This window comes from Mauremys mutica, chromosome 7 (assembly GCF_020497125.1).
Source record: "Mauremys mutica isolate MM-2020 ecotype Southern chromosome 7, ASM2049712v1, whole genome shotgun sequence".
Taxonomy (NCBI): domain Eukaryota; kingdom Metazoa; phylum Chordata; order Testudines; family Geoemydidae; genus Mauremys; species Mauremys mutica.
Window position 1 is genome coordinate 40857434 of NC_059078.1, and position 27978 is coordinate 40885411.

Below are 27978 nucleotides of genomic sequence, written 5' to 3' on the forward strand. Positions count from 1 at the left end.
CAGAATGGGAAGAGACTGTCTAGGAAGGAATACGGCAGAAAGGGATCTAGGGGTTATAGTGGACCACAAGCTAAATATGAGTCAACAGTGTGATGCTGTTGCAAAAAAAGCAAACATGATTCTGGGATGCATTAACAGGTGTGTTGTGAGCAACACACGAGAAGTCATTCTTCCACTCTACTCTGCGCTGGTTAGGCCTCAACTGGAGTATTGTGTCCAGTTCTGGGCACCGCATTTCAAGAAAGATGTGGAGAAATTGGAGAGGGTCCAGAGAAGAGCAACAAGAATGATTAAAGGCCTTGAGAACATGACCTATGAAGGCAGGCTGAAAGAATTGGGTTTGTTTAGTTTGGAAAAGAGAAGACTGAGGGGGAAATGATAGCAGTTTTCAGGTATCTAAAAGGGTTTCATAAGGAGGAGGGAGAAAACTTGTTCACCTTAGCCTCTAAGGATAGAACAAGAAGCAATGGGCTTAAACTGCAGCAAGGGAGGTGTAGGTTGGACATTAGGAAAACGTTCCTAACTGACAGGGTGGTTAAACACTGGAATAAATTGCCTAGGGAGGTTGTGGAATCTCCATCTCTGGAGATATTTAAGAGTAGGTTAGATAAATGTCTATCCGGGATGGTCTAGACAGTATTTGGTCCTGCCATGAGGGCAGGGGACTGGACTCGATGACCTCTCGAGGTCCCTTCCAGTCCTAGAATCTATGAATCTATAAGAGCAACATTGTAGACAAAATAACCAATACAAAGAAATCCAGTACTTTGCAAAAAGAGTACTTCCACTTTGGCCTGTAGGACTAAAAGAATTGAGCATCGTTCCCACCAGGGAACTTTGATGTATTTCTAATCCATGAACTCAGATACTATGAGAATGGATATCACAGAAATCCCTGTAATAATGGTCCACATCTTCAGCAAATGGAGTTATGCCAATTTATACCAGGTGCTGCACATGCAGAACGAGGGCTGGCTATTGGCCTAACTCTACAATCTTCGTTTTAACAATACTGGCTTCATAGAACCTAACAGAGAGTTACCCAGCAGAAATACAAGTTGTACTTCACCCGCCAAGCCCCCCAAAATAACTACCAACAACAATGCTTTAGCACCTGAAATGCCATACTACCTACAGATCGCACATGTCCCCTCAGAGACCTATTTTCTTGTTTTATTGCTTGGCTCCCATCTTCTTTCTGACATTTTTCTGTTTGGTTTTCTGTTTGCTTGTGTTTGTTTAATTGTGGGGGAGAGGTGTGGAGTGGTTGATTGGGGAGGAACGTGATAACTACAAAGCAATAATATGAGGAAGAAATGGACTGAGGTGATTCAGACACTAAAATCTTGTTTGCTGGCTTGATGTTTATTTTTTAAACAAATGTTAAAGTGTCTGAAAGTTTTATAGAATGTCCGGTCCAGGCACAAGTCCATTTACAGTACCTTTACTAAAACAATATGCTTTTCCTTGAGACAGACATCTGATTTTATTTCACTACATTTGTCTACCTCTTAATATTTTCAGAAAACACTTTTCGTTTTGTTTTAACAGTTGGGTTGTTTCTATTTCATGCTTTGGCTTGGTACATTGAATTACACCTTTCCTCCAGCCTTCTTACATGGCCCTGGACCTCAAGCTATCCTCCTGTCACATTTAGGGCACTCCCACTGACTTCAATTAACTTGGAGTAGGCTCTTATCTAATACAAGACTATGTACACACTACAGCTTATGTCGGTATAAGTTATGTCGCTCAGGGATGTGAATTAGCCACTCCCAAGTGACATAACTTATGCTGACTTAAGTGCCAGTATGGACAGCACTATGTCGGTGGTAGAAGCTACCACTGCTCACAGAGGCTGGATTAATTAAGCTGACGGGAGAGCTCTCTCTTGTTGGCTTAGAGCAGTTCCAGTAGATAGCGTACAGTGGCGCAGCTACATCAGTGCAGCTGTGCCACTGTAAGCTCTCTACTGTAGCCATAGCCTTAGGCTTGGTCCACACTTAAAGGTTAGGTTGACATAGGTTCCTTGGGTCGGGGCTGTGGAAAAACCACACTGCTGACTGACACAGCTATGCTGACCTAATCCCCCGTGTATATGTAGCTACATTGGTAGAAAAATGAATTATTCCATCCACATAGCTACTGTATTCCTACACCAATAAAAAAACCTCTTCCATCTGTGTAGGCTGCATCTACACTTCAGGACCAAGCTGGCATAGCTACAGATAGTCTCTGAAGTGTCGACATACTCTAAGCCACAGTTCCTAGTAAAGGTGGACCTCTGCTACTGAAAGCTAATGGCAAACAAATGAAACAGATATTGCATTATTTTGATTTAATATTACAATCTAAAGCTGTCCACAAACACCAATCACAATTTGTGAAAAATGCTTGCCAGCACTGCATACAGACCTCCTTAGCTAACAGCTTAGAGATGTCCTTAAATGCTCAAAGCTGCAAGGGGAGGGGGGAAAGAAAATCTCAGTAGCTGTTTTAAAACTTCACACAGAGGAGGTTGGAAAGCAGAAATTCTGCATGCATCTCATGAACGTTCTACTTTCCTCCTTTGAATACAGAGATCAATCTTGGACTGAGTGCTAAAGCCTCACCATGAAGGGCTATTCTTTGCTACTACTTCAGGCTGAAACAAAAGACACTTCAGGAGATATAATCATTGCTGCCTAGTTCCTTTTCCTGGGCCCTTACAATGGGCCCCAGTTCTTTTTTTTTTCCACACATCTTTCTCTTTTATTTTCTTCTTCTGTCCTTTTACTTTCTTTCTGCCTCATTGAATCCATTAGAGTCTTTATATAGTCTGCTATTGAAAAATAAATTTTCTGTGTGGGACTTAACTGCTGGCAAGCAGAGCTTAACTCCTTCTGATGGGAGGGCAGCTGACTAACAGGCAAAAGGTATGGAGAGCTATTTCTGAACTTTATGTTTTGGCACACACGAGATATGTTGCTAGGAGTCTTCAGGGAGAGCCTAGTGGATATTAGACTCAGCGGAAGGCAGTGCACAGAGGTTAGTTAAATACTTTGCTCCAATCCCTAGCAAATTTGTATCAACTTTTCAATTTTCTTCTTGCTTTGGCTGTATTCTGGTCTCTCATACACAATTATAAATCAGCAGTCACTCCACTGAAGTCAATGGAGTCAGAGCAATGTAAAGCTGATGTGAGATCAGAACTGGGTCACTGTAGTCTCAAAACGAAAGACTTTCTGCACAGTAGGATATCATAGTCAACAATTTCAAAGACACTAAAATATGGGGCAGAGTAAAGTCACCGCAGTCTGCTGCCAACCTTTCTAATGGGACCAACATAGCCCTGTGCCCAATTTAAGAGGATCCATTCCCCTGCAGTAAATTAGGAGCCAGATCATGGCCTTATACAGGTATACATACAGTTGGGGAGAAGGTACAAAGGCACCTTCCTTTCCTTGCACAGCCCACTCCAAGCATAGCACCCTAGATGAGGTGCTGACACGATGGAGCTATGGCCCTAACTGGCACATAGAATGAGATCAGAATGCAAATAGGGAGTATGCTGGACAACATAAAGGGATGTAATAGTGGGCGTTCTCCCATGTGTGGTGGGAAGCTGCATGAGGGCTGTTCCTTAAAAGAACACTAATACAGAGCTAGATTCTGTCCAGGGAGACCCATTTCAAGATCTGAGCCCTAGGGAATAGCAGGTGGAAACTATGTGAAAGCTAAGTTTTCAGATCCTCCAGTGCTGAATGCCTAGTACAAGAAATGAAAAATGTCACATTTGCCTCTGAAAACAATGTCACTTCTTTGAAAAAGTAAAGCAAAAGGAGAGACAAAAGAAAATGATTTTTTTTTCCTCTAGCACTGTGTCCTCTGTTCTACTCGTCCAACATGGATAATCAAATAATTTGACAGGAGGAACAGAAAGACGCCCATAAATCACCTCACACTACCCAGCTGTGCTTGTGAGTGAGGAAGGGGAGAGGACTGGAAGGAATTTGTTGAATTCTGTAGCTAAGGACGGCTTTATACTCAGCCAGTGCTGAGTTTGACAGCTTAAATATTGCCTTTGAAAGTTGACAGAAACTGCTCGTCTAAATTCATGGATTTCCCCTGACAAGAAAATAAAACTTTAACCAGATCTAGTGGAGTTTCAACTTCATTTTCCTAGTGAGCTTTAAAGGTTTGGCATTTAACTTATTGGGATAAGCACTCGAAAGCTCAGATGCTCATCAAGTATGGATCTTAACTATCTAGGTCTGTTGGGTCTGTTACCCTGGACTGAAAATCTAGCTAGGACCAGATCATATTGATCAGTGGGACTTCTTGAGGAGTAAGGTATTATTCAGCCTGAATAAAAGTGCAGTAATCTGGCTGCTAGAAAGTGTGAATTTCACCAAGTCTGACCTGAAACCATTAATCCAAACAAGCCCACTTAAGGGATTTGTGAATCTTTACCCTTATCTGAGCTTCATGTTGTGACAAACCCCCCAAACCAGGTGCCATTGGGAAGTTTTATTGACTCAAACCAAGTTTGCCAAACCCAGTCAGGTAGAACATGACAAGCTCCAGTCACAGCCATTTAATCTGAGGAGCTGCTCCAGGAGAACTGAGCTGAATGTCACAGGTTTAGATATTTATGCATATAGAAAGCAGTAGGAAAAGTCTGCACTTTAAGGAAAAAATGCCAAATTCTGCCCTTACTTACACCTATGCAACCCAATAACCAATTTTCTTAATGTAGGTAAAATTGTAACATAGTTCCTTTAGGGACAAGGAAGTCTTTTGCCCTGTTAAGGTTTCTATACCTTTTTCAGTAATGCCATGGTAGGAAGTAGAATACAAAAATGGCTAATAAAGGTCAAAAATAAACAATTCAGCAGTTCTCCTGTCCTTAAGTTTTTGTGTGGTAAGTGCACTGCAGAGTAACCCTCTAAGGGATATTATTAAAATGAGTTGCAAACAATTATGTTAACCAAGCAGGATCTTTTTTAGAACTGCAATACAAAATAGGAAAGTAACTAATGATAATTAGGAAAAAGTGTCATAAATATTTAATGAGAAGATATTTGTGTAATAATTATCTAGTCTATTATTCCATGTTTTGACTCATGGGACTTTCTTAATCAATCCACTCACACGTTCCATGGTAATGTGAAGATCTTATCTACTTGGCTGTTATTTGGCTCCCATCACTAAGTACCTGAGTGCATCAATTGTATACAGTAACATAGGAATCTCACAGGAAGCATTATGTTTCACCAATGTTGATGAAGGTTTTTCTTGTAGACATTTGCTGCCTGGTGAACAGCTGATTTTCCCTGACCTGTCTTTAGTCCCTCAGAGTCAGTCCCCCCCCCTGCACAATTTTTGTAATCTACTGCCTCTTTCTTCTATTTGTTATGGTGGATGATCGCACCAGTGCATTGATTAAAGTAGTGTTTAATATCAGGGAACTCAAAACAAGCGGTGAGAGAACCTCAAAAGGTCCTCAGCTTAAGTTCAGTCTGGATAAGCAGCTAAATGTTAAGATGGTTATTCAAACCACTCCAATATATAAAACAGGGCTGATGAACTCATAGGAACAAGCTCTTTTGGGAGATTTCTGTATCTTCTAGCTGGTCCCTGAAATTCCCTAAGAGGTTTTCACAAAGTACTGCACTTTGCCAGTTCCAGTCCTGGTCAGAACATAGAGGTGTATGGGAAATGAGAACCAAAGGAGGATAGCTTTCCATTTGGGTTTGATTCAAGTTTTGGGCAAAGGAATGGGAGAGGTGGTATCTTATTTGATCTGAATCATTCCATCCATCCAAATTCATGAGTCATAATCCCAGTGGTTATGTGAGTATTGTGCATTGAGAGCATTAACTCATCCTCTGATCTCAGTGTTACACGATAATACATTTTTAATTTAACACTTAACACTGGAAAATTTTGACTCTTTGCTAAATCATACGTGGCAAAAGTACAACCCATAATTTTGCAGACAGATGATATGTTTTTGTTCTTTTAAAACTCATTAAAAAAGGTTTCTCTGCCCAAAAGCAGTTTTCGACCCACCATCAAGATTTCTCCAGACAAGTACCATTAACACATATCATAATGGACTGTGTCAATCATATCCCAATTTGCTCTATGAAGCACATCAAGAGAGCAAATTGGAACGAATACTAGATTTTAATGAATTTATTTACTGCTCTGTGGAGGGCAGGGGCGTATTGGTTGTTTGCTTTTAGCAATTTAGTATTTATCTGATGACATGGTTTATTGCCTTTTCATTGGTGAGTCCAGTAATTAAAATGATCAATCATAAACCAAAAGCAAAAACTGAGCCATTAGCCAACCCGATAACAAGCAAATTGATACAGTATTAATATCTGCAACAAAGATCCTCCATGATCAAAGCCTTGTCTTCTGGGATAAGTAGCTCTAGTACTGCCTGATCTGAAGGCCATTAATATCAATGGGAGCCTTCAATAGACTTTGGATCAGGCCATCAGGTTTCATCAGAACTATTGCAAGGACTAGTTGCTAGAGATCAAACGGCTCATCTATCTTGGCTCCTTGCTGCAAGCAGGAAAGATTCTACAAGATTCCATAAACTGATCTTGCATGTGACTGAGGGATGCTTATTGCATTAATTACTTGAATAGCTAAATTGTGTCTAATCCTCACCATCCAAACAGAGTCCTTTTATCCAAGCCTACTGCTCCATGTTGTACTAGATTCACTTTTAAATAATCCTTTTCCTCCCGGTCTATTATTGCTTTTCAAATATTAGGACAGGGTATTATACATAAGAATGCAAAGCTGGAGGGGTATCTCAGTGCTCTACGGTTCAGGCTTGAAACACCAATAATCCCTGGAACCACAGATTCATTTTTGCAGCACTGCTTCTGCCCTTTCTTATTACAAGTTCACATATAGCATAGAGAAGAGGGGCTCTTTATAGGGCATTAAAAACGGTGGCATGTTTTAGAAGACGATTGGTATGTCCAAATATCTTTGCCCAAATCTTCTCACTTCCCACGTGGTTATGCAGCAGGCTGCACACTAGCTGGCTATTGCTTACCCCGCCCCTCCCACCCCAAGTGAGTGTATCTCAGAGATGCTGTATGATGAGTCAACACTCTAGCAATGCAATATATTATTACTAATGTGTCTTATTAATGGTAAGGTTCCCTGAAGTTTCTCCAGCTGCATTCACAGAATCCTATGTGTTAGGGATAGGAAGCACTATTCTAATAATCAACTCCTTGCCTAAAGCAGAAAGGACAAAGCCTTGCTTTTACAAAGGGTATGTCTATACTTAAAATGCTACAGCAACACAGCTGTAGTGCTTCAGTGTAGACACTACTTACGTCAATGGGAGGGGCTCTCTGGTCACTGTACATAATCCATCTCCCTGAGAGTCAAAAGCTAGGTTGACAGAAGAATTCTGTCATCAACCTAGTGCTGTCTACACCAGGGGTTAGGTCAGTTTAGTTAGGTCTCTTAGGAGCATGGATTTTTCACACCTCTGTGAGATATACCTATACCAATGTAACTGCATAGTGTAGACCAGCCCTAAGACATTAAGTTAGGACTCAAGTGAGAAACATGGTTCTCTCACATGTCTCTACAGAGCAAAATTTGCAGATGACAAACTTATTTAGGATAGTTAGGACCAGAAAGGAGACAAATAAAAGAGACACGATAAAAGTACATAAAATATTGAATGCTGTAGAGAAGATAGATTGGAAGCTTCATATCTCCTTGCCTCATAATACAAGAGCAAGGAAACATCCAATTAAATTAAAAGGTGGGAAACTCAAAACTGATTAAAGCGGGTATTTTTTCTCATAACATGTAACTAGACTGTGGAACTCACCTCCACAAGAAGCCATTGAGGCCAAGAACTTAGCAAGATTCAAAAAGGAATTTATAGGGATAACAAGAATATCCAGAATTATTGTCATTAATGACAACAAACATTTCGGAAAAAATACTACAGCAATCTCTAACTTTGAGACTGATTTGAAAGGCAGATTACCCCACATTTGCCTACTGCAGGTTCTTTCTTCTGGTGGTGGACGCTGTTGAATACAGATTACTGGACTAGCTAGATCTCAGATCTGACCCAGTGTGGCAATTCCTATGTTTCTATGTCTCGTTATATTGTCACCTTTAGTTCCTTTTGGTCTTGCTCTATTCAGTGCATTAGTCTGTAAAGTATGTAAGCAAGTAATCAAATAACAGCAAGCTGATCTAAAGGTAAATTATCGATGAGCCAGCTCCTCAGTGAGGGTAAAGAGACATAGCTCCGTTGATGTCAATCATAGCTGGTTGAAAAGTTTTCAACAGTTTTCCCATTAAAACTGTAGTTTCATCAAAATAGAAATGTTTTGTAGGAATGTTGCTATTTTAATTAAATTTTGAATGGGAAAAAGTCAAGATGTTTAGTTTCAAGAATGTTGCAAATGTTTCATTTCAACTTTATCATTTTGACTTTTATAATGTAATATTAACATTAATATTTTAATATCTTTATATTACAGCTGTCCAGAGGATGACAGTTCCTTTTTGTGACAAATTTCAAGGTTTCAGAATTTGTTTTTGTTCCATATGAAACACAAGTAAAACCTTTTGAACATTTTTATGAAACAGAATTATGTAAAAATATGATTTTTTTTATCCAAAATGTAGATTTTCACCGTCTCAGTCCTTCTCCCTTTCTCTCCACAACCAGAGAGTCCATCCTGAACCTCAAAAATCCTCTTCTTGAAAACTTTGTTGAAACTGATACATCTCTCTGAGATATTTCAACTTTGATGAAGCAGCATATTTTATCAAAAATGTTCCAACCAGATCTAATTCATAAGTATTAGATATAATATATTAATATAATATAAACATCAAAATGAATCAAAATGTTTCAATGGTCCCAAACGGATTTTTTTGGGGAATTTTCATCTTATGGGAAATTTTGAAATTTCAGCATTATTTTGTTCTAATTCAGAATGATCTTTTTCCCCAAAAAAATGTTGGCATTTTACTGCAGAATGGAAATTCCAGTTCCCACCCAGCTCTGCTGACAGAGAAGCTCCACTGATCTACCCCAGCTGAGACTCAGGCCCATAATGTCGTTATCTAATATTTAGTAAATATGGTGGTAGGGAAGCGACTGGTGTTCTACTTGGGGGCAGGGAGTGGTAGTATGAAAGAATTGTACATTCTGAAACTATACCTAAGACGTACTTTAAAAAAAATAAAAGTCTTGTTTTGCTTTAGAGATGACTTATTAGTGACAGAACTTGGAAGTGTCCTAAATTTCAGCACAGTTGGATAAAAATGAGCATAATCTATGTGCAAGCCGACATCAATGACTAAAAATGGAAGATCTTTGAAAGAAACTTAAAATGTCATTACAATAGGTATAAAAACTGCAACATACCCAGAAACCACTCTGTCATCCCTAATCTACAGCATTATTATGAAGTGCCTACAGCAACACATCATTGTGGTATACCAACTCAGCCAACGAGTCAGTGGAGGCAGCGAGAAGATACGCATTCCCACAGCCCTCTGTCAGAAGAAAGAACAATGCTCAGAGGGCTGAAATCTTTCAACCACCCCAGAAAGGGAAGTTCCTCTTACAGAGCAAAAATGCATCACTGGCCTAGAGAAGACACTGGAAAAGAGTCTCTGGTAAAGAGCCTAATTATTAATCAGAACTAAGATATGATAATCTGAACTCATACGGTGAAATACTTCCATTACGAGTAAGAGCAGCAGCGGTGGAGGGAAAGGGGCAGTGCTGGCTGTGAGCTGCATCCCACAGACATTCTGCCAGCACAGGCTCCTACGTGGGCAGTCTCCTACAGTGCCTTACTGCCCATTTCACAGGTAGCTGCGAGCACCACAAACTACAGCAAATGCGCTCGGGAACAGAGGATCTGAACCCACCCTAAAGCCACCAGAACGTATCTGCCTGTGGCAGCGATGTATTAGCCAGACAGTAGATGCCCCCAAACCTAGCACTCCTGAGGAAATTATAGTCCTAACCTGTTGCTGCATAAATGGAAAGAGTCCCTAAAACACAGTCCATTGTTATCATAACAGAGCAACAAAAGACACTGTTTTGCCATAAGGCAAGAGCTGGACTTTTGATATTATTAATTACATTATTGAATATATATATACATATGCAGCTACCTAGCTGTTTGTTTACTATTTGAGCACAAAAATGCTGTACATGACCAAAGTGTTGTGAGTCTCTAATGAGCCTTTTCATATAATCATAGAATATCAGGGTTAGAAGAGACCTGAGGAGGTCATCTAGTCCAACCCCCTGCTCAAAGCAGGACCAACACCAACTAAATCATCCCAGCCAGGGCTTTGTCAAGCCTGACCTTAAAAACCTCTAAGGATGGAGATTCCACCACCTCCTTCGGTAACCTATTCCAGTGCTTCACCACCCTCCTAGTGAAATAATGTTTCCTAATATCCAACCTAGACCTCCCCCACTGCAACTTGAGACCATTGCTCCTTGTTCTGTCAACTGCCACCACTGAGAACAGCCAAGCTCCATCCTCTTTGGACCCCCTCTTCAGGTAATTGAAGACTGCTATCAAATCCCCCCTCACTCTTCTCTTCTGCAGGCTAAACACAGAATCATAGACTATCAGGGTTGGAAGGGACCTCAGGAGGTCATCTAATCCAATCCCCTGCTCAAAGCAGTACCAATCCCCAACTAAACAAGCCCAGTTCCCTCAGCCTCTCCCCGTAAGTCACGTGCCCCAGCCCACTGATCATTTTCATTGCCCTCTGCTGGACTTTCTCCAATTTGTCCACATCCTTTCTGTAGTGGGGGGGGCAGGGTGTCCAAATTCCTCCTAATTCCTAGAGAATACCAGCTTCAACTTTTTTTTGGTTTCAGGCTAAGATTTCTAAAGCCAGCTAGGGGATTTGGATGCTCAATTCCCTTCACACAGTTAACTGGTCACCAAAACATTTCAACTGAATAGAAAAGAAATTACTTTCCATCAGACTGACATCAAAATGTCTCTCCTGCAGCCACCCTCACACTGAACACACTTATCAAAATGTCAGCTAAATACAACAATTCCTTCCTTCTACATATTAGAGTTTCTTCTTCCTTTGTAACTGCACTCTGGTATGTGCCACGGTATTAAAACAGCTTTCTTGTCTATCAGTTAGACTAAACATTTTCACAGTTTAAGTCAGAGATCCATTTCTGAAGAAAGAGAGGAAGCTAAAGGAACATGTCCTGGTACGTATAGGAAAAATAATAGAAAGGAGAGATGTAAAAGACCTGCTGTTTGAGGTCACCCAAGCCTTCTGCCTGCCAGTCCATGCCTGTTCCCTATGGTATAATCAAAAGCGTTTTGCATAGTCATACAAAGTAACTCTCCACTAATAGAGCTTTCACCACCTCCCTACAGGGTGATTACTCTGCAATCCAATAGATCTGATTATCAGGACATTTTTCTTGACAATTAACTTAAACTCACTTTTGCTCAATTGCACCCCATTCATTGTGCCCTCTAAACCATTCCTGTATCTCTTGGTGTACATGCTTCAAATACAGGTGGACATTTATTGCTTCATTCCTCCCTCCGCCCTCCCACCCCCCACTCCCTCCAATCCCCACCACCACCTCTCCACACTTTTAGTTCAGTTCTTTTCATCTTCCCTCTAAAGCCAGGCCTTCCAGACCCTTAATAGTTTTGTCTTCTTTCTATGAATCCTCTCCCGTTCCTCAATATCTTTCTGTTACTGAAGTACTCTATGCATTATTCCATGTGCAATCTCACCAGCACCAGATGGCTTCCCTAGTCTGTGTGACGATGCCTCTGTTGCATATTTAGCAGAGGCTTGTTCTGGCTTTTAAGGCACAATATGGTATCACAAGTTCTCATCTAATTGGTTACCCATCATTACCCTTCGGTCTTTTCCAGTATGACTGCTTTCAACATTTCTTCCTCCCACTTGATATCTGTCTTGGGGATTGTTATTTCCAGAGGTGTCAGTTTTCACTTTTCCAGATGAATTCCATTTTGTTATACGCTGCCTATGTTTCTAAATTCTTTAGGTGTCTTTGTTTTATTTCCCTGTCATCACTGATGCTTGCAACACCTTCCAATTTAAGACCAAATTCACATCTTGGATGCTATGTGTCCATCCCCCTATTAAAATTCACCCAAGCCTTGCAACTGAGGTTCAGAATTTAGCATTGGTCTCATCTGTGAATTTAATGCAGCAAAGACCTATATAGTCTGATATGGAATACAATGTTCAGGAGAAAACATAACTTGTACTTTCTCACCCAAAATAGAACTGGCAAAATGCAAGGGACCTGATTCTCCATTGCCTGCACCTTGTGTAGAGTGCAGGGTGGATGTAAAATGCTCCCTGAAACGGGGTCGGCCACCTCCTGAGTGCCCCAGCATGGCCTGGGGTGGCTCTGTGGTGCCCCGCCTACATTTCCCTTTCACTCACACTCCTCAGTAATTTCCACAAAGGCATGTATCCAATAACACCCCCCTTTTGGGGCTTTGATCTAGTAACATAAAATAAACTGAAAAACAAAGTCTTTCACCCCAGTCTCATGATGGGCATAGCCCCTCCACCCTGATATCCATCTTCCTATTCTCCCAGCACTTCTGAGCCTGGAGTTTGGCCTTCTTTGCCTTCTCCACAGGCATCCTTCCCCACTGGTGTCTTCACCTTGCTGACTCAGGGATCTGCAGGAGCCGTCTCACTCTCTGCAATGTTTACATCTGCCAGCAACCATCTACAGCATCTTTTCTCTCCAGGTCTCTTCCTTATCTACTACAGGCCTGATTGGGTCACCTGACTCAATGGTCACATGACCTTCATTTGCCTCACCTGGGAAGGTGAGTTATATTTGTCACAGGTAGACTGAGATCCCTCTCTCCTTATAGGGCCAGCTACCCTGTGACACTACTGTTCTGATTTGATAGCATTTTACACCCACTTTGCACAGGTGTAAATGACATCACACAGCGCAGGGTAAGAGAATCAAGCCCCACACATTTACAGGTTTCCTTTTCAGAGTAGGAAAGTCTTCTCACTTTCCTCCTCTCCAAGCTAAGGACCCTTAGTTTTCACATGTATTCTGAGACTGCAAGTCCTGTAGTGCCTCAGAGGACACAGAGCATTTTCAGTCTTACCTTTCCAGTTGACTTTGTTCCTTTCCAAATGCAAAAGTAGCAGATAGTCCAAGCAGCGAGGAGACACAATGCCAGATCCCAGCGGAGATTCCCAATATGTTCAATTCCATCAGATATGGCTAACACCCTGCGTCTACAAAAAATTGTGATAGTGAAATGCTAGAATATTAGCAAAATTATGAACAAAATAATTATAGTGTGGAAGTACAGAAAGAACTGACAGGGATTTGTAGGGGATCTTAATGCATGACAGTCTCTGTTAGCAAGAGTCAGGCTAGCTGTAACCCTAATAACGCGAGATTTGTAGAAGCGAGAATTGTCTGAGGCGAGTGGAAAAGAACTGTGTGAGAAGTTGTTGTGACCTTGCACTGATAACAAAATATGTAGACTGGAGTCTCTTAAGTGAGAAAAACAAGCTATCAGGATGACCTATGTATAAACAAAATGCAGCTGTTGCTTATTATTGTCTGTAACAAAAGTATAAATTCTTGCTGTAATTGTTTACCTGTTGAGAGACCTGTCTAGGAAGGGGAGACCCTATGTCCTAGTGCACTCTCTCCCTGCTGTAGCTGCTAAACAGAATAAAGTATCTGACTCTGCTGCACCCAAACAAAAAGTGAGAACTGAGTTTTTCTCCGACAACAGCATTTGGGTAAAAGGAAGGCTGTTTTAATTCGACACAGAACTAGCAACTGCCTACTGAGAATGCACCATGCTGAGAAAGAAGGGCTTAGAAACAGTAAGTGCAATGTGATTCCTACCTCTCATTGCTGTGATTACTGTATGTATTACAGTAGCACCAACTGGCCCCAACTGAGACCAAGCCCCATTGTGTCAGGCACTGTACAAACATAGCAATAGAGAGTTTCTGCCCAGAACAGCTTCCAATCTAAATAGTCATTTCAGACAAAGGGTGGGAGAAAGGCAGTATAGTTTTCCACATTTGTAGATGGGGAACTGAAAGAAAGCTAGTGGCTTGCCCAAGTTCAGACAGGAAATCTGTGGCACAGCCACAAATTGAATCCAAGTCTCCTGAATCTCAGTGCAGTACTTTAGCCACAGGACCAAGCTCCCCAACTTTAGAATTATTTTCTTGTCTTGGGCATGCAGCTGCCACTTTTATGTGCTTTGATTTTTAGTATGAAACAATAATGGAATCACAAATAATGTCAATTCTCTGTTCACCAGCCTCCCCCCCCACCTGTAAATAAAACATAACACTCTGTGATACATTGAATAAAGAGCTTACGAGTCGGAACAAGAATTTCTTTCTGCACAACTGATCCATTTCATGAATCCCTTTAAGGGATTTCATCTCCTTTTAAAATTAAGAGATTGTCTATGGGAAATTAAAAGACATTTCTAAAGGAAGCTGAATTTACCAGAGCAGTGAAGGCTGACTCTGTCAGTGTCTGAAGTAAGCAGCTGAGGTTGATTTAAAATGGCATTTTGTATTAATTACATATCCATAGATACCAAAGTGCTTAGTGAACTCTAAACTGCTTCTAGCAAGTAATTAGCCGTGTGCCCAACTGCAGACTGCAGAATAATTACTCTCAACCACTTAGGTCCCTTTTCACCCTTTTATTAAGCTTCCATCGAGTCTCACAGAAACAACATGGGGTTCTGCAGCTAGGCATATGTGATGTAAAACTGGAGTGATACAAGAGTATCAGGCCCAGGGGGATCAATCCTTATTCAGATTAAATCTGCCAAGTGAGAAAGAATGAACTAGTTCATTTTTCCTTCTATGCATACCTTTCATCTCCTGCCTTAAAACTTCTATGCATTTTATTGAACAAAGCTTCCTTGGGGATCTGCATTTAATGTCATCTGCAATCTTAGAGACACAGCACTAACCTACCTCTCAGTGGCACTGTGAAGATTAATTAATTTAAAGTTCATAAGTACTCTCATTTCCTGTGGTTAAAGACACTAGCTTCAATGTATCATTATTAATTTTTTATTACTGTCAGTCTACGTGTAATGCTAATAGGTCCTGGTTGTCGGCAGTTGAGATTGAAGCTGGGACCTCTGAAGCTTAGTGTATGAGTCTCTACTGCATGAGCTAAAAGTCACATGGCTCTTAGCTAAGGCTGGAGCAGTTGCTAGCTGGGCAAGGTGCCACTAGAGGGGGACAGAGCACCACACGAAGCCGGCATGGGTTACATATGTGCACTCAGATAACGTTGGATATGCTTCCCTAAAGCCAAATATTTTACATTATATAACTTTATTGCTTTTTTTAAAAAATCTACATTGAAAACCACCATTCTGCTCCCTGGTGCATCCAACACAGTACTGAGTGAGGCAGAGGACTTGGGGGAGGGAAACCTGTGATCATGTAATTAAGGACTGTATCATAATACATATGAACAAGCAGACTGAATTAAGGTTGCACAGACAAATAAATAATGTTTAACATAGTTGTATTTTAAATATAATTTCCTGTTTTTAAAGGAAAAAAGTAAAAAAAAAAAAAAATTTTGTACAACTAACTACCTCTGCATCATGCGTCATCAGCAGGGTTTGAACCATGACCATTGACCACCATTGCACAGACTACTACAATTTTAGCTGAAGGACTAAGTACATTAGCTGACAGCAGGAGAAGGCTGTTATCCTAGAGAAATGGCCCACTCATGCCATGCACTGCATCCAGGTGGTGATTGCTCCCCCCTTCCCACCCCCACCCTCAGAAGTGGGAGACAAGATGTTGGAGCCATGCACTGGGTCACGTGCTCTGGTTGGGAAGACAAAAGCCTGTCTAAGCTCTCACCCATTCCATCCCTCAAACTGTTGCAACAGCTGTTTCTGCAGCTTGCACGTGTTCCAAGTTCAGTGTTATATTGTTATTACTGCTGCTGCTGCTTTGATGGTGGCGTGGACCTGGCTTCTTAGAATGCTCCTATTTATTTATTTTGGTGCACTAACAAAATTTTCCTGAGAAACCCAAGAGAGAGAAGGGAAATGGTAATTTTTAACCATTTTTTAATTCAGCTAAGCCTGGATGGAGTCTTATGGGTCAAAGAAAAGTAACTTTGCTGGGGCTTTCTTCCTGCTGAATGTCAAAGTCCTGCTGAAAACAAAGGAGATGTTCATAAAAAGTTGCAAGAATCTTTCATAATGGGAAGTATTAGCAGGGGTGAAAGTAATATTAAATTCTTACTGGTACGGGATGGAAGGGGTGGGGCCTCGGGTGGAAGGGGCGGGGCTGGGGGGGTCAACTTCCCCCTGCCAGCCCATCCGTGCTTCCTGGCCTCTGCCACCTGGGGCTCTGGCAGTGAATAAAAGGGTCCAGGGTTCTGGCCTCTGCCACAATAGCGGCGGTGGCAGCCAGGAGCCCTGTTGGTATCCCGGGGGGGCAGGGAGAAGGGGCAAAAGTGGCAATGACATTAAAGCACTGCATTGTTGTCCCTTTTGCCTATCCTGGCGGCCCACTTTCACCCCTGAATGTTAGGCTACCAAAATAGGGATCACTACCATCTCTCTCTTTATCTCTCAAAAGAAGCAGTACTTGATGAAGGATGTGTTTCAGTCAAAGAGAGAAGGATGAAGTCAAAGAGCAAGAACAGAGGAAAGGTTTTGAATTTATCAGCACTCTGGAACTGAAAATGAGGCCAGTGCTCCATGCCTCTAGAGAAAGGTCTACATTCCGATTAAAGGCCAGTTTAAAGTATCCAGTTATCGAATGTACAAGAACAGCTGTGGTGCATGCTGCATTAGGTTAAGTCTGACTTCCAGCCTTGTTTCCTAATCCTCCTCTTAGAATAAATAAATAAATAAATAAATAAAAACACACACACACACACAAGCCAGGAGTGTGACCTTAAAAATCAGTGCATCATTTTACAGGTAGCCAAGTGGAAGATGGGTATAGCATGATCACATCCCAAGAAATGATCAAACATCTGCTGTATTCTGACATACTTCACACTATGAATAAACATGCAGAAAATCATACTAAAAGGGAATGTAGCCTCATGATCAGAGAGACGTCTGTTGCTGTTGTGGGGTTTCACATGATATATAAGAGTGAGACCCAAAAAAGTTGTGCAAATGAAGGGGGAAGCCTCCAAAGTATATTTGACATATTCCTTTTCCTGGAGATGGGACAGACCATAGTGATACTAAACATTCTTAACTTTGCCCATTACCTTCACCCAGAACCCCCTCATATCAACAATCCCTATCACTCCAGCTAGACTGCTGCTTTCCCAGGGTTGAGGAGGAAGTAGCTGACACATCCAGCTGGTAATATCAATCAAACATTCCTCCAGAGCAGACACTGAATTTGCAATGCCCCAAGGCAAGAGCTACACAGCACGCTGACACTGCTCTGCCATGCGTTTAAAAATGATCTAGTCAAGGAGCCTACTCTGTAGTATACACTGAATAACATGGGAGATGAGTTAGTTCTTTGAGCAATGGTGTATTATGACACATAGTTATACATCACCCACAACATTCTGGTTATGACTGGAATTCACTGCTTGGACCAGCCTTGGACGAAACAAAGAATCATCTGTGTCATCCTGCTACTGCAATGACTCTTCCTCCACATCTATCTCAATTATCCTTATGTATCATTTGTATTGTGGGAGAACCTAGGGACAGTCATAGACCAGGCCCCCACTCTGTTAGGCACTGTACAAACATGTAACAAAAGGCATTTACAAGCTGACTGATCCCAACATTTCTTACAGCTTTTTCAAATTTTATTGAAAAATAAATGTGAAAGGACTCAAATGCCTGGGATTGATCTTGCTGTGGTTGCATGTGTCCACGCTCATTGAGGTCAGCTGGAGCCCTGTGGAACAATTTCAAAACTGATGTTGGAGAAAGCCACCACTGGAACCCCTGGAGTTGCTATCTCACACTCTAAGTCTGAATTTGGCCTTATTGGGTGAGTTTAATCCTGCAACTTTTGGGGAATTTTTTTGTGTTTTTCTCAAAACAGAAAATCCAGATCTCAAATTTATCAATTTGAGCAACAAATCAAAGCAATTCCTCAAAATTAAATTGCTCTTTAGCTCTGAAGCTTTTTTTTTAGCATATTTTAAAATTAATGATACCTATTCTGTATTTCCATGGCCAAATGTCCACATGCTAGAAGGTGATTTTTTATTGCACACAAAATCCCTGGTCATGAAATGCAGAGGCAGTGTTAGTCCCTTGGGGGCACTAAGCAGGAATTTTCCCATATCCCTCACCCACTCCCTAAAAATACTAATTGCATTGTTTCCACAAACCAAAAGATATACCAACCCAAGACATACTAATACACTTGTTAACAAGTCCACATTAAATCAGATGAACAGTATTTTGGGGGGAGATATTAATTGGGAGCCACTTCAGCTGCTTGGGGCCCTAAGAAATTGCTTGCTCTGCTTATGCCTAGCATCACCACTGGTGAAATGACTGCTGCACTGAGGGAAGGATTTTCAAAAGTAGCGAGTTTTGGGTCCTCAACTTGACACACTTTAAAGGGGTTGTTTTCAGAGGGTAGGTATTCAGCACTTTCTGAGTATTGCGTCCCTGTAAGGCATCTCAATTTGAGCCCCCCAAAACTGAGGCATCTAAAAATCACTTAATCACTATCAGGCATTTGCAAAGAAGAGTACAGAGAATATGTATGGCACCCGTGTGATTAGCCATGCTGCTCCCATTTTAAAAAGACACATGGTGCCAATCAATTTGAGTTACTAGCATTTAAATGAGTATTCAAAGCTTTTCCAGTTACATCAAAATCTTTGTTTTGTCTGTTCTTTGTTTAAACAAAACAAAGATTTTTTTCCCCTTAGGAAGCCACGAGCAACAAGCACAGAACATATAATTAAACCACAAAGTACAATGTATGCAAAGAATACATGGGAGAAAGACAGAGAAAGCCTCGCACAAGGTCTAGCCGTGATTATCTCGCCAGGCACAACACAGCTTCCCTTAGTTCCAGCTCCTTAGCTCTCCTGCTGAGACTCTGGCTTAAATAATGGCAGCAGAGCACAGCTTTTGAAAGAAGGAAGCATTCAGGACTGAAAACTGTCCTTGTAAAACTTCAGTTCAGTCTAGCTGCCACCATTGGCTAGATCCGCTCATATTCTTCTATTTTGCAGTTTACATCATTAAAAAAGAGAAAGTATTTTATGTCCCCAAGTAACCTGCCAAAGTAACCAGGTTGGCTTGATTCTCCACTGCATCTAAACAGAGCTTGTGCAGCGAACTGGGGACCGTCAGAGAACTGATCACAGTTCCTTTATTAATTATTATTATTATTATTATTATTATTATTTATCATCTGTATTAACATAGCACCTAGGAGCCCCAGTCGTGGACCAGGACCCCATTGTGCTAAACACTCTAACAAAGAACAAAAAGAAGGTCCCTGCAGCCTGCCCCAAGTTTCTGACCCAGTGTGAGTTAAATCCTCTGGGACCTTATGCAGCCAGCAAAGAATCGGACATGATGGGATCTAACTCTGCCACATCAACTTGTCTCCTCTGAGATATCCCCTTCACTCCTCCCTCCTCCCCAACATGCTTCTTGCCTTCTTCTTTGAGTGGAGAGGTGAGGCTGCAGCAGGAGAGAGTGGAGTAGGTTGACTGAGCTAGCTCTGTGCCAGGAAAGGTTCCCCTTAAACAGAGGAGATTCTAGGCACTTTAAGTACACTTTGCTCCATGCAAGAGTGGGATGCAAGGTCCCTCACCAAAGGCTCTTACATAAATTAAGCTGTCATGGGATAAAAGGGAAGGTCCTTTCATGGATTGAGAACTGGTTAAAGGACAGGGAACAAAGGGTAGGAATTAATGGTAAATTCTCAGAATGGAGAAGGGTAACTAGTGGTGTTCCCCAGGGGTCAGTCCTAGGACCAATCCTATTCAATTTATTAATAAATGATCTGGAGAAAGGGGTAAACAGTGAGGTGGCAAAGTTTGCAGATGATACTAAACTGCTCAAGATAGTTAAGACCAAAGCAGATTGTGAAGAACTTCAAAAAGATCTCACAAAACTAAGTGATTGGGCAACAAAATGGCAAATGAAATTTAATGTGGATAAATGTAAAGTAATGCACATTGGAAAAAATAACCCCAACCATACATACAACATGATGGGGGCTAATTTAGCTACAATGAGTCAGGAAAAAGATCTTGGAGTCATCGTGGATAGTTCTCTGAAGATGTCCACGCAGTGTGCAGAGGCGGTCAAAAAAGCAAACAGGATGTTAGGAATCATTAAAAAGGGGATAGAAAATAAGACTGAGAATATATTATTGCCCTTATATAAATCCATGGTACGCCCACATCTCGAATACTATGTACAGATGTGGTCTCCTCACCTCAAAAAAGATATTCTAGCACTAGAAAAGGTTCAGAAAAGGGCAACTAAAATGATTAGGGGTTTGGAGAGGGTCCCATACGAGGAAAGATTAAAGAGGCTAGGACTCTTCAGCTTGGAAAAGAGAAGACTAAGGGGGGATATGATAGAGGTATATAAAATCATGAGTGATGTTGAGAAAGTGGATAAGGAAAAGTTATTTACTTATTCCCATAATACAAGAACTAGGGATCACCAAATGAAATGAATAGGCAGCAGGTTTAAAACAAATAAAAGGAAGTTCTTCTTCACGCAGCGCACAGTCAACTTGTGGAACTCCTTACCTGATGAGGTTGTGAAGGCTAGGACTATAACAATGTTTAAAAGAGGACTGGATAAATTCATGGCGGCTAAGTCCATAAATGGCTATTAGCTAGGATGGGTAAGAATGGTGTCCCTAGCCTCTGTTCGTCAGAGGATGGAGATGGATGGCAGGAGAGAGATCACTTGATCGTTGCCTGTTAGGTTCACTCCCTCTGGGGCACCTGGCATTGGCCACTGTCGGTAGACAGATACTGGGCTAGATGGACCTTTGGTCTGACCCGGTACGGCCATTCTTATGTTCTTATGTTATGTTCTTATGATACTAACTTACATGCTAGTCATTCCAATTTACTGGCACCAGGCATACACCATGTACAAAGTGAAGTTGGGGGACCAGAGAATCTGGCCAGTGCTATAGAATAACACCATGAACTCTCTGCTGGATTCTGGTACTTGAAGCTGATGTTACTTTGGCCTCATGGTATCCACACGCTCAAGGTCGGAATCTGCAACACTTAGCCACATTTAAGTACCTAAGTTCTCAAATAGTCCCCTTGTGTCTGTGGAGTAATATGCTACTCACTGTAAGGATTGAAGACTGACTCAGAGGTTTTATAAGCAGGGACCCGGAACACAATAGGGGTAGAATCACCCACAGAAGTATCTACAGCCCTATCTAAACTTAACTTGGCTTCCATCCAGTTCAATCTCCCTAAACAGCACAGCCTCCTTAGCTTGTGAACCATGTTAGGACCATGCAAGTCCATAGCAAGGCATGGCCAGACCAGTTCACAAAAAAAAAACAGCGCACCATCAGCTCCAACCAAGTCAACCAGGCTAGAACTCTGCCTGCCATTAATTACAAGGTACAAACACAGCTAGAGAGAGCCTGGATTTGATCCAAGCATGCAAAACCTTGTAGCCAAAGATAGAAACTACAACAGTGGAGGATATACTGATACAGTGTTATCCATTTTAAAGTTGTCGGTGCAGTAACACACAGTAAATCAAGATAGTCCGTTTCAATGCATTGTGCTATAATGGAGCAGCAAGAAATTTTGGCACACAAGCACAATGCAAACAACTGGTACACAACACTCAGAGCCCAATTCTCAGCTGGTGTAAAACATCACTGATCAATTGACTTCTGTGGAGCTGCCCTACTTGATCCTAGCTGAAGCTCTGTCTCTCAGTGTAAGACACTGCAAACCACAAAGCTGACAGTTATAATTTGAGTTCATGTCACATGGTCATGGATTACATTAAGATTTAATTGTGCTTTTAATTATGTAACCTACTGAAAGCTTTGCCTGGCTGCAAGGTACTTTGGGTGATTGCATAATAATAGCCCTAAAACTAATAAACATTCCCTTAGCACAGGGGTGGGCAAACTTTTTGGCCTGAGGGCCGCATCGGGTTTTAGAAATTGTATGGAGGGTCGGTTAGGGGAGGGGGTCGTGGCCTGCCCACCCCGCATCTACTCCCCCCCACACTTCTGGCCCCCTGACAGCCCCTCCCAGACTCCTGGCACATCCAACCCCCCCTGTTCCCTTATGCCCCCCCGGGACCCATGCCCCATCCACTCCCCCTTCTCCCTGTCCCCTGACTGCCCCCAGAATCCCTGCCCCTGACTGCCCCCCACCGCTCCATCCACCTCCCTCCTTCCTGACTGCCCCACCCAGAACCCCTGCCCCATTCAACCCCTGTTCCCCGCCCTTTGACTGCTCCAACCCCTATCCACAACCCCACCCCCTGACCACCACCCCAAACTCCCCTGCCCTCTATCCAACCCACTCTGCTCCCCATTCCCCCCTCCCTGCACCCCAACCTGTGCTGCTTGGAGCACCGATGGCTGGTGGCGCTGCAGCCATACCACCTGACTGGACCCAGCCATGCACTGCACAGCACAGAGCACCAGGTCAGGACACAGCTGTACAGCTGCACAGCCCCAGGAGCTCGCCGCCCAGAGCATTGCGCCGGCAGCGCAGTGAGCTGAGGCTGTGGGGGCCGGGGGCAAGCCTTCTGGGCCAGGAGCTCAGGGGCTAGGGAGGAGGGTCCTGCAAGCTGGATGTGGCTCACGGGCCATAGTTTGTCCACCTCTGCCTTAGCATGTATCCATCCTAAAAGACCCCAAAGCTACATGCACATAGAACCACTGAAAAGTAGACACTCATGCAGTGGAGGGCAGCAGCTCACTGGCACAACATAATTACAGAGAAAACATTCAACCAAAGACACCAGGGTGTGTGTGTGGGGGGGAGAATCCTGACCTTACAAAAAGCACTACCACAGGATCCTTAGGGATGGATTTTCAAGGGTACTCAGCACTGGCCTAACTCCGCTCTCAGTAAAGTCAATGGGAGTTTTATCACTCACTCCAATGGGAGCAAAGGTAAGCTAACACTATGCACATCTGAAAATCCCATTCTGTATTTCAGAGCAAGCAGAAAGGACCTCAGATTGTGAGCTACCGGTAATAACACGACAGAGCTCAACTGTTTTCCGCCTCATTCAGTGTAGCAGATGTGGCTTGTTAACACCATCCTGAATATAAGAGGAAATGCTGGGAACAGGTGGAGCTCTCCAGACTGGAGGATCTTGGGTCTGAGACAGAGAGGTTCTACAGGAGGAACCATAAGAATAGCCAAGCTTGCGGAGAAGGCTTGGGATGGTGTTCACAGGAAGAAGGTGAGAGTGATCTTGTGTAATCTGCACAAACTGTGGCTGGAGCAGGTTGGGAGTACCCACTTTATCACAGTGCATGAAATTCACCCCTGAGCAGAGGGCATCAATAAAATCCAAGAGATCTACATATGGCAAACCCCATGGTACTGTACGGAGAGACTGATTAAGGTATAGGTGAGAGACCTGTACAATTTGTTTTTTAAGCTATTATGAGACCATATTGAAAAGCCAGGGTGGAAACTATTGCTTTTTTCTGAACAACTGGGCTGGCAAGCTATCTATACAATAAGATCTAGAGCCTACAGGGGGGACTTAGGGAGGGAAAAGGAACACAGGCTCATTTTCTGCAGCTTGGAAGTAACTAATGATTCTGTGGCATGTGAGAAAGCTGAGCTGTGGGGCAAGCTGGAGTATTACTCCTTGACGGACATGATAGATATCTGGCTGTTTTGCTGCATGCATTTTGAATCATTTGAATTACACCTCTACCCCACTATAACGCGACCCAATATAACATGGGTTCACATATAGCGCGGTAGCAGCAGGGCTCGGGCAACGCTTTAAAGGGCCCAGGGCTCCAGCTGCTGCGGAGCCCCAGGCCCTTTAAATCACCGCTGGAGCCCTGCTGCCGCTACCCTGGGGCTGCAGCAGCGGGGCTCGGCTGGCAATTTAAAGGGCCTGGGCTCCCTGCAGCGGCCAGAGCCCGAAGCTCTTTAAATCACTGCTGGAGCCCTGCCGCTGCTGCCCCAGGGCTGCGGCAGTGGGGCTTGCCAGCGATTTAAAGGGCCCGGGGCTCCAACTGCTGCAGGTAGCCCTGGACTCTTTAAATCACCGCTGCAGCCCTGCCACCGCTACCCCGATATAACGGTGTTTCACCTATAACGCGGTAGGGATTTTTTGCTCCCCACAACCATGTTATATTGGGGTAGAGGTATACCGGAGCTTACTGCACTTAAGAACTTTCTTAGACAAAGGGTAAGGAAGAGAGACTGGGTATCATTTCCCAGTGAGACTAATCCTTATTCAGTTGAGTTGGCTCTTGAGTTAGGTTATGATTCGATAGCATTTCCTTGTGCCTGAGCTTTTTCCATTGTTGCTGTTGACACTATCTGTTGGCAGCACAAGGACTGACACTAGTTGAAGTTTAGCCTTTCTTTCCATTATATGATATACCAATGTTATATCATAGAATCATAGAATCTCAGGGTTGGAAGGGACCTCAGGAGGTCATCTAGTCCAACCCCCTGCTCAAAGCAGGACCAACACCAACTAAATCATCCCAGCCAGGGCTTTGTCAAGCCTGACCTTAAAAACCTCTAAGGAAGGAGATTCCACTACCTCCCTAGGTAACCCATTCCAGTGCTTCACCACCCTACTAGTGAAAACGTTTTTCCTAATGTCCAACCTAAACCTCCCCCTCTGCAACTTGAGACCATTACTCCTTGTTCTGTCATCTTCTACCACTGAGAACAGTCTAGATCCATCCTCTTTGGAACCCCCTTTCAGGTAGTTGAAAGCAGCTATCAAATCCCCCCTCATTCTTCTCTTCTGCAGACTAAACAATCCCAGTTCCCTCAGCCTCTCCTCATAAGTCATGTGCTCCAGCCCCCTAATCATTTTTGTTGCCCTCCGCTGGACTCTCTCCAATTTATCCACATCCTTCTTGTAGTGTGGGGCCCAAAACTGGACACAGTACTCCAAATGAGGCCTCACCAGTGCTGAGTAGAGGGGAATGATCACATCCCTCGATCTGCTGGAAATGCCCCTACTTATACAACCCAAAATGCCATTAGCCTTCTTGGCAACAAGGGTACACTGTTGACTCATATTCAGCTTTTCGTTCACCGTAACCCCTAGGTCCTTTTCTGCAGAACTGCTGCCCAGCCATTCGGTCCCTAGTCTGTAACAGTGCATGGGATTCTTCCGTCCTAAGTGCAGGACTCTGCACTTGTCCAATCATTACATTGGTCTTCCTTTTCATTATATGATGAAACTTAATGTGCCCTGAATGATAATTTAATCATGCTCACTTCTCCAAATAGGTAACTGTGAGAGCTTCTGAGAAAAGGCTCTCTTCACTTACTTGTTTATTTTAGCCAAAACAACAATGATTTATCCCAAGACAATAAGCATTTGCCTTCCTCTGTGCATGCAGACTTTCTCAAAGGGACCATCTTAAATCTATGCTTCACAGCACTATCCAGAGAGTCCAGGTGCAATTCAAGGTGTTTGCTTTGACCATCTAAGCACTAAACAGTTTGGATCCTAGTTACTTCAAAGACCACTTCTCTGTTTGTATACGTCACATTATCAAACATCTGTCAAGTTTAAAAGGGGATAGTATGGTAACAGATGTTTCTAGTGAAGTGCCTTGAATCCTAACCCCTAGAATCCACTTCCTTCATTTGTCTGACAGACCCCACATGTGTTGACCTTAACATAACGTTGCAATGCCTATATATTCTCCTAGGCTTTTTGTGGATGGGAGGCATGGGGGAGGTTGGGTTCAGGGAGGTTAATTAATGTTCTATTCAAGAAAATAATATTCAACTGTAAATTAAAAAAACTAGGTGGAAAAAGCCCCAAAACACTGGAAACCAAAGGATAATTTGTTGTTAAGAACTATGGTAGTAACAAGCCATTTTTAAGGAGAGAACCCTTGAAATATTCTGAGTATTCTGCCACCAGAGTTTAATGCATTGTGTAAAATAGATTTGGCTTGCAATAATCGAAGGAAAAGTGAAATTATTAACTACATTTCATGCAATAGTTCCCCCCTCCAAAATAGAAATTGATTGGGATTTGGAAATAATTTTCATATATAGGACATCTCAATAGCTCAAACCATCAAGGGCCTGGGAAAGAAACCAGGGGACTTGAGACATTTTGCACATTAAAGGAAATATCAGATGAACTGAAGATGTGCCAAGGAGGGTTTCTTTGGATTTGGGTTAGGATTAGATTAGGTTTTGGTGTTGCGGATTGAACCCAAATCAGAGATAGATGTGGGTTTGGAATTCAATGGTGGTGAAGGCTTAGGAGTGCTACTCAGGAGATTTTGGCTGGAATTGGTAAATTCAATAGGCCTCTCCTGACTGGAATTTGACCCAGAATCAAAATAATCAAGGTGGACTCAGATCCTGCGATTTGCACCCAAACACACAAATCCAGAAATGTGAAGGTGTGGGGTTTGTTTTTTGCCCACCTCTAGTTATATGTGTATAACTTGGCTAACTTACAATAAAGAGGGAAGACTTGACTTTCTTCTTAGTGTGTGCAAGGTGTAAACCCCAAGCAAGGAGAGGAATTGACCAGGCACATGATGGATATGGGATCAAATGAAAACAAGGTAAATTTAGAATGAATATTAGAATAAATGGTGAAATTCCTTATGCTGCAGGTTAACATAACAATAGGAATGTTGTCTGACATGACACTGGCATATTTAAAGCTAGGCTGGGCAAATTAACATCATCTGAATTACAGTAGCACAGAAAGGCTCCATTTGGTCCTAGCAACATTGTGCTAAGCACTGTATAGGTGTCTAGTAAAAGACTGTGGCTGCCCCCAAGAGCTTATATTATTAGCTTGTCAAGATGTAATGTGTGGGAGAAACAAGTGATGAGGGGTAGGGTGGGAGAGGGAGGATAGGAACATGTTTCAAGCACAGGAAAAAGAGGGACCATTCTTGTGTTGGGAAAGGAATATAGATAGCTCAGGAGCTCTCTCTCATCGCTAACTTCTATGAACTCTCTGTGACTACTGGTTATCTCTGTTCTTCCACCTTTTCAGTTATCATGCTTTCACACCTGTGCAATAGCAAAGCTCAGGAAGATAAAATGCTTGGAGGAGGGCAGGCATTTATACACTTACTGAAAATGTCTTTAGCATGTTGGGGGGTTTTGTTTGTTTTTTGGTTTTTTTGGGGCTGGGGGCGGGGCTAATCTACCTTACATTTAGTAAATCAGCAAAGAAAATCACAAAGAGAAAAAAGAATATTCCAGTGCTGGAACCGGCAGAGAGGGGAGGATAGGTGATTATGTGCTAACCTCCGCTTCTCACAGCTGAAAAATAACCTCTTCATCCCAACTTGAGCACTGTGATTTTGAAAGATGGATAATGTGTTTACTTCAGCTTCCAGGAGTACACTTCTTCGGGACACTATATTTCTCAGGAACACTGCATTTTCCTGGGAAAGAGATTCTTCAGTAAAGCTTTCCAATGTGCAGGAGATGTAACTTGAATAGCAGGAGATGTAACTGCTGCCAACATATTGTGGAAAGGAATGTCCCAGGCCACTTATTGCATTATTTCGTGGTTTGGAAAAGCTGAGAAACAGATTCAATCTATTTGGAAAAACCCCTTAGTGTCTGCTCACTGCTTTAGAACAGTTTACAAGATGCTTTTCCTTTACAAGTAATTGGGACAAGAGGCTTCTTGGGGTCACTTACTTATCTGCCTCTCTTCA

General features: G+C 42.5%; 1 protein-coding gene across 2 annotated transcripts in view; it reads right to left on the reverse strand.

Moving 5' to 3' along the window:
- The window catches only part of SLC6A11 (solute carrier family 6 member 11), a 184119-nt gene that overhangs the window by 121341 nt on the left and 34800 nt on the right, over positions 1-27978 (reverse strand). For both annotated transcript variants that reach the window (XM_045023765.1, XR_006581017.1), the window contains exon 6: positions 13191-13323. In XM_045023765.1, the coding sequence (XP_044879700.1) occupies positions 13191-13323 (133 nt within the window). The remainder of the gene's footprint in view (positions 1-13190; positions 13324-27978) is intronic.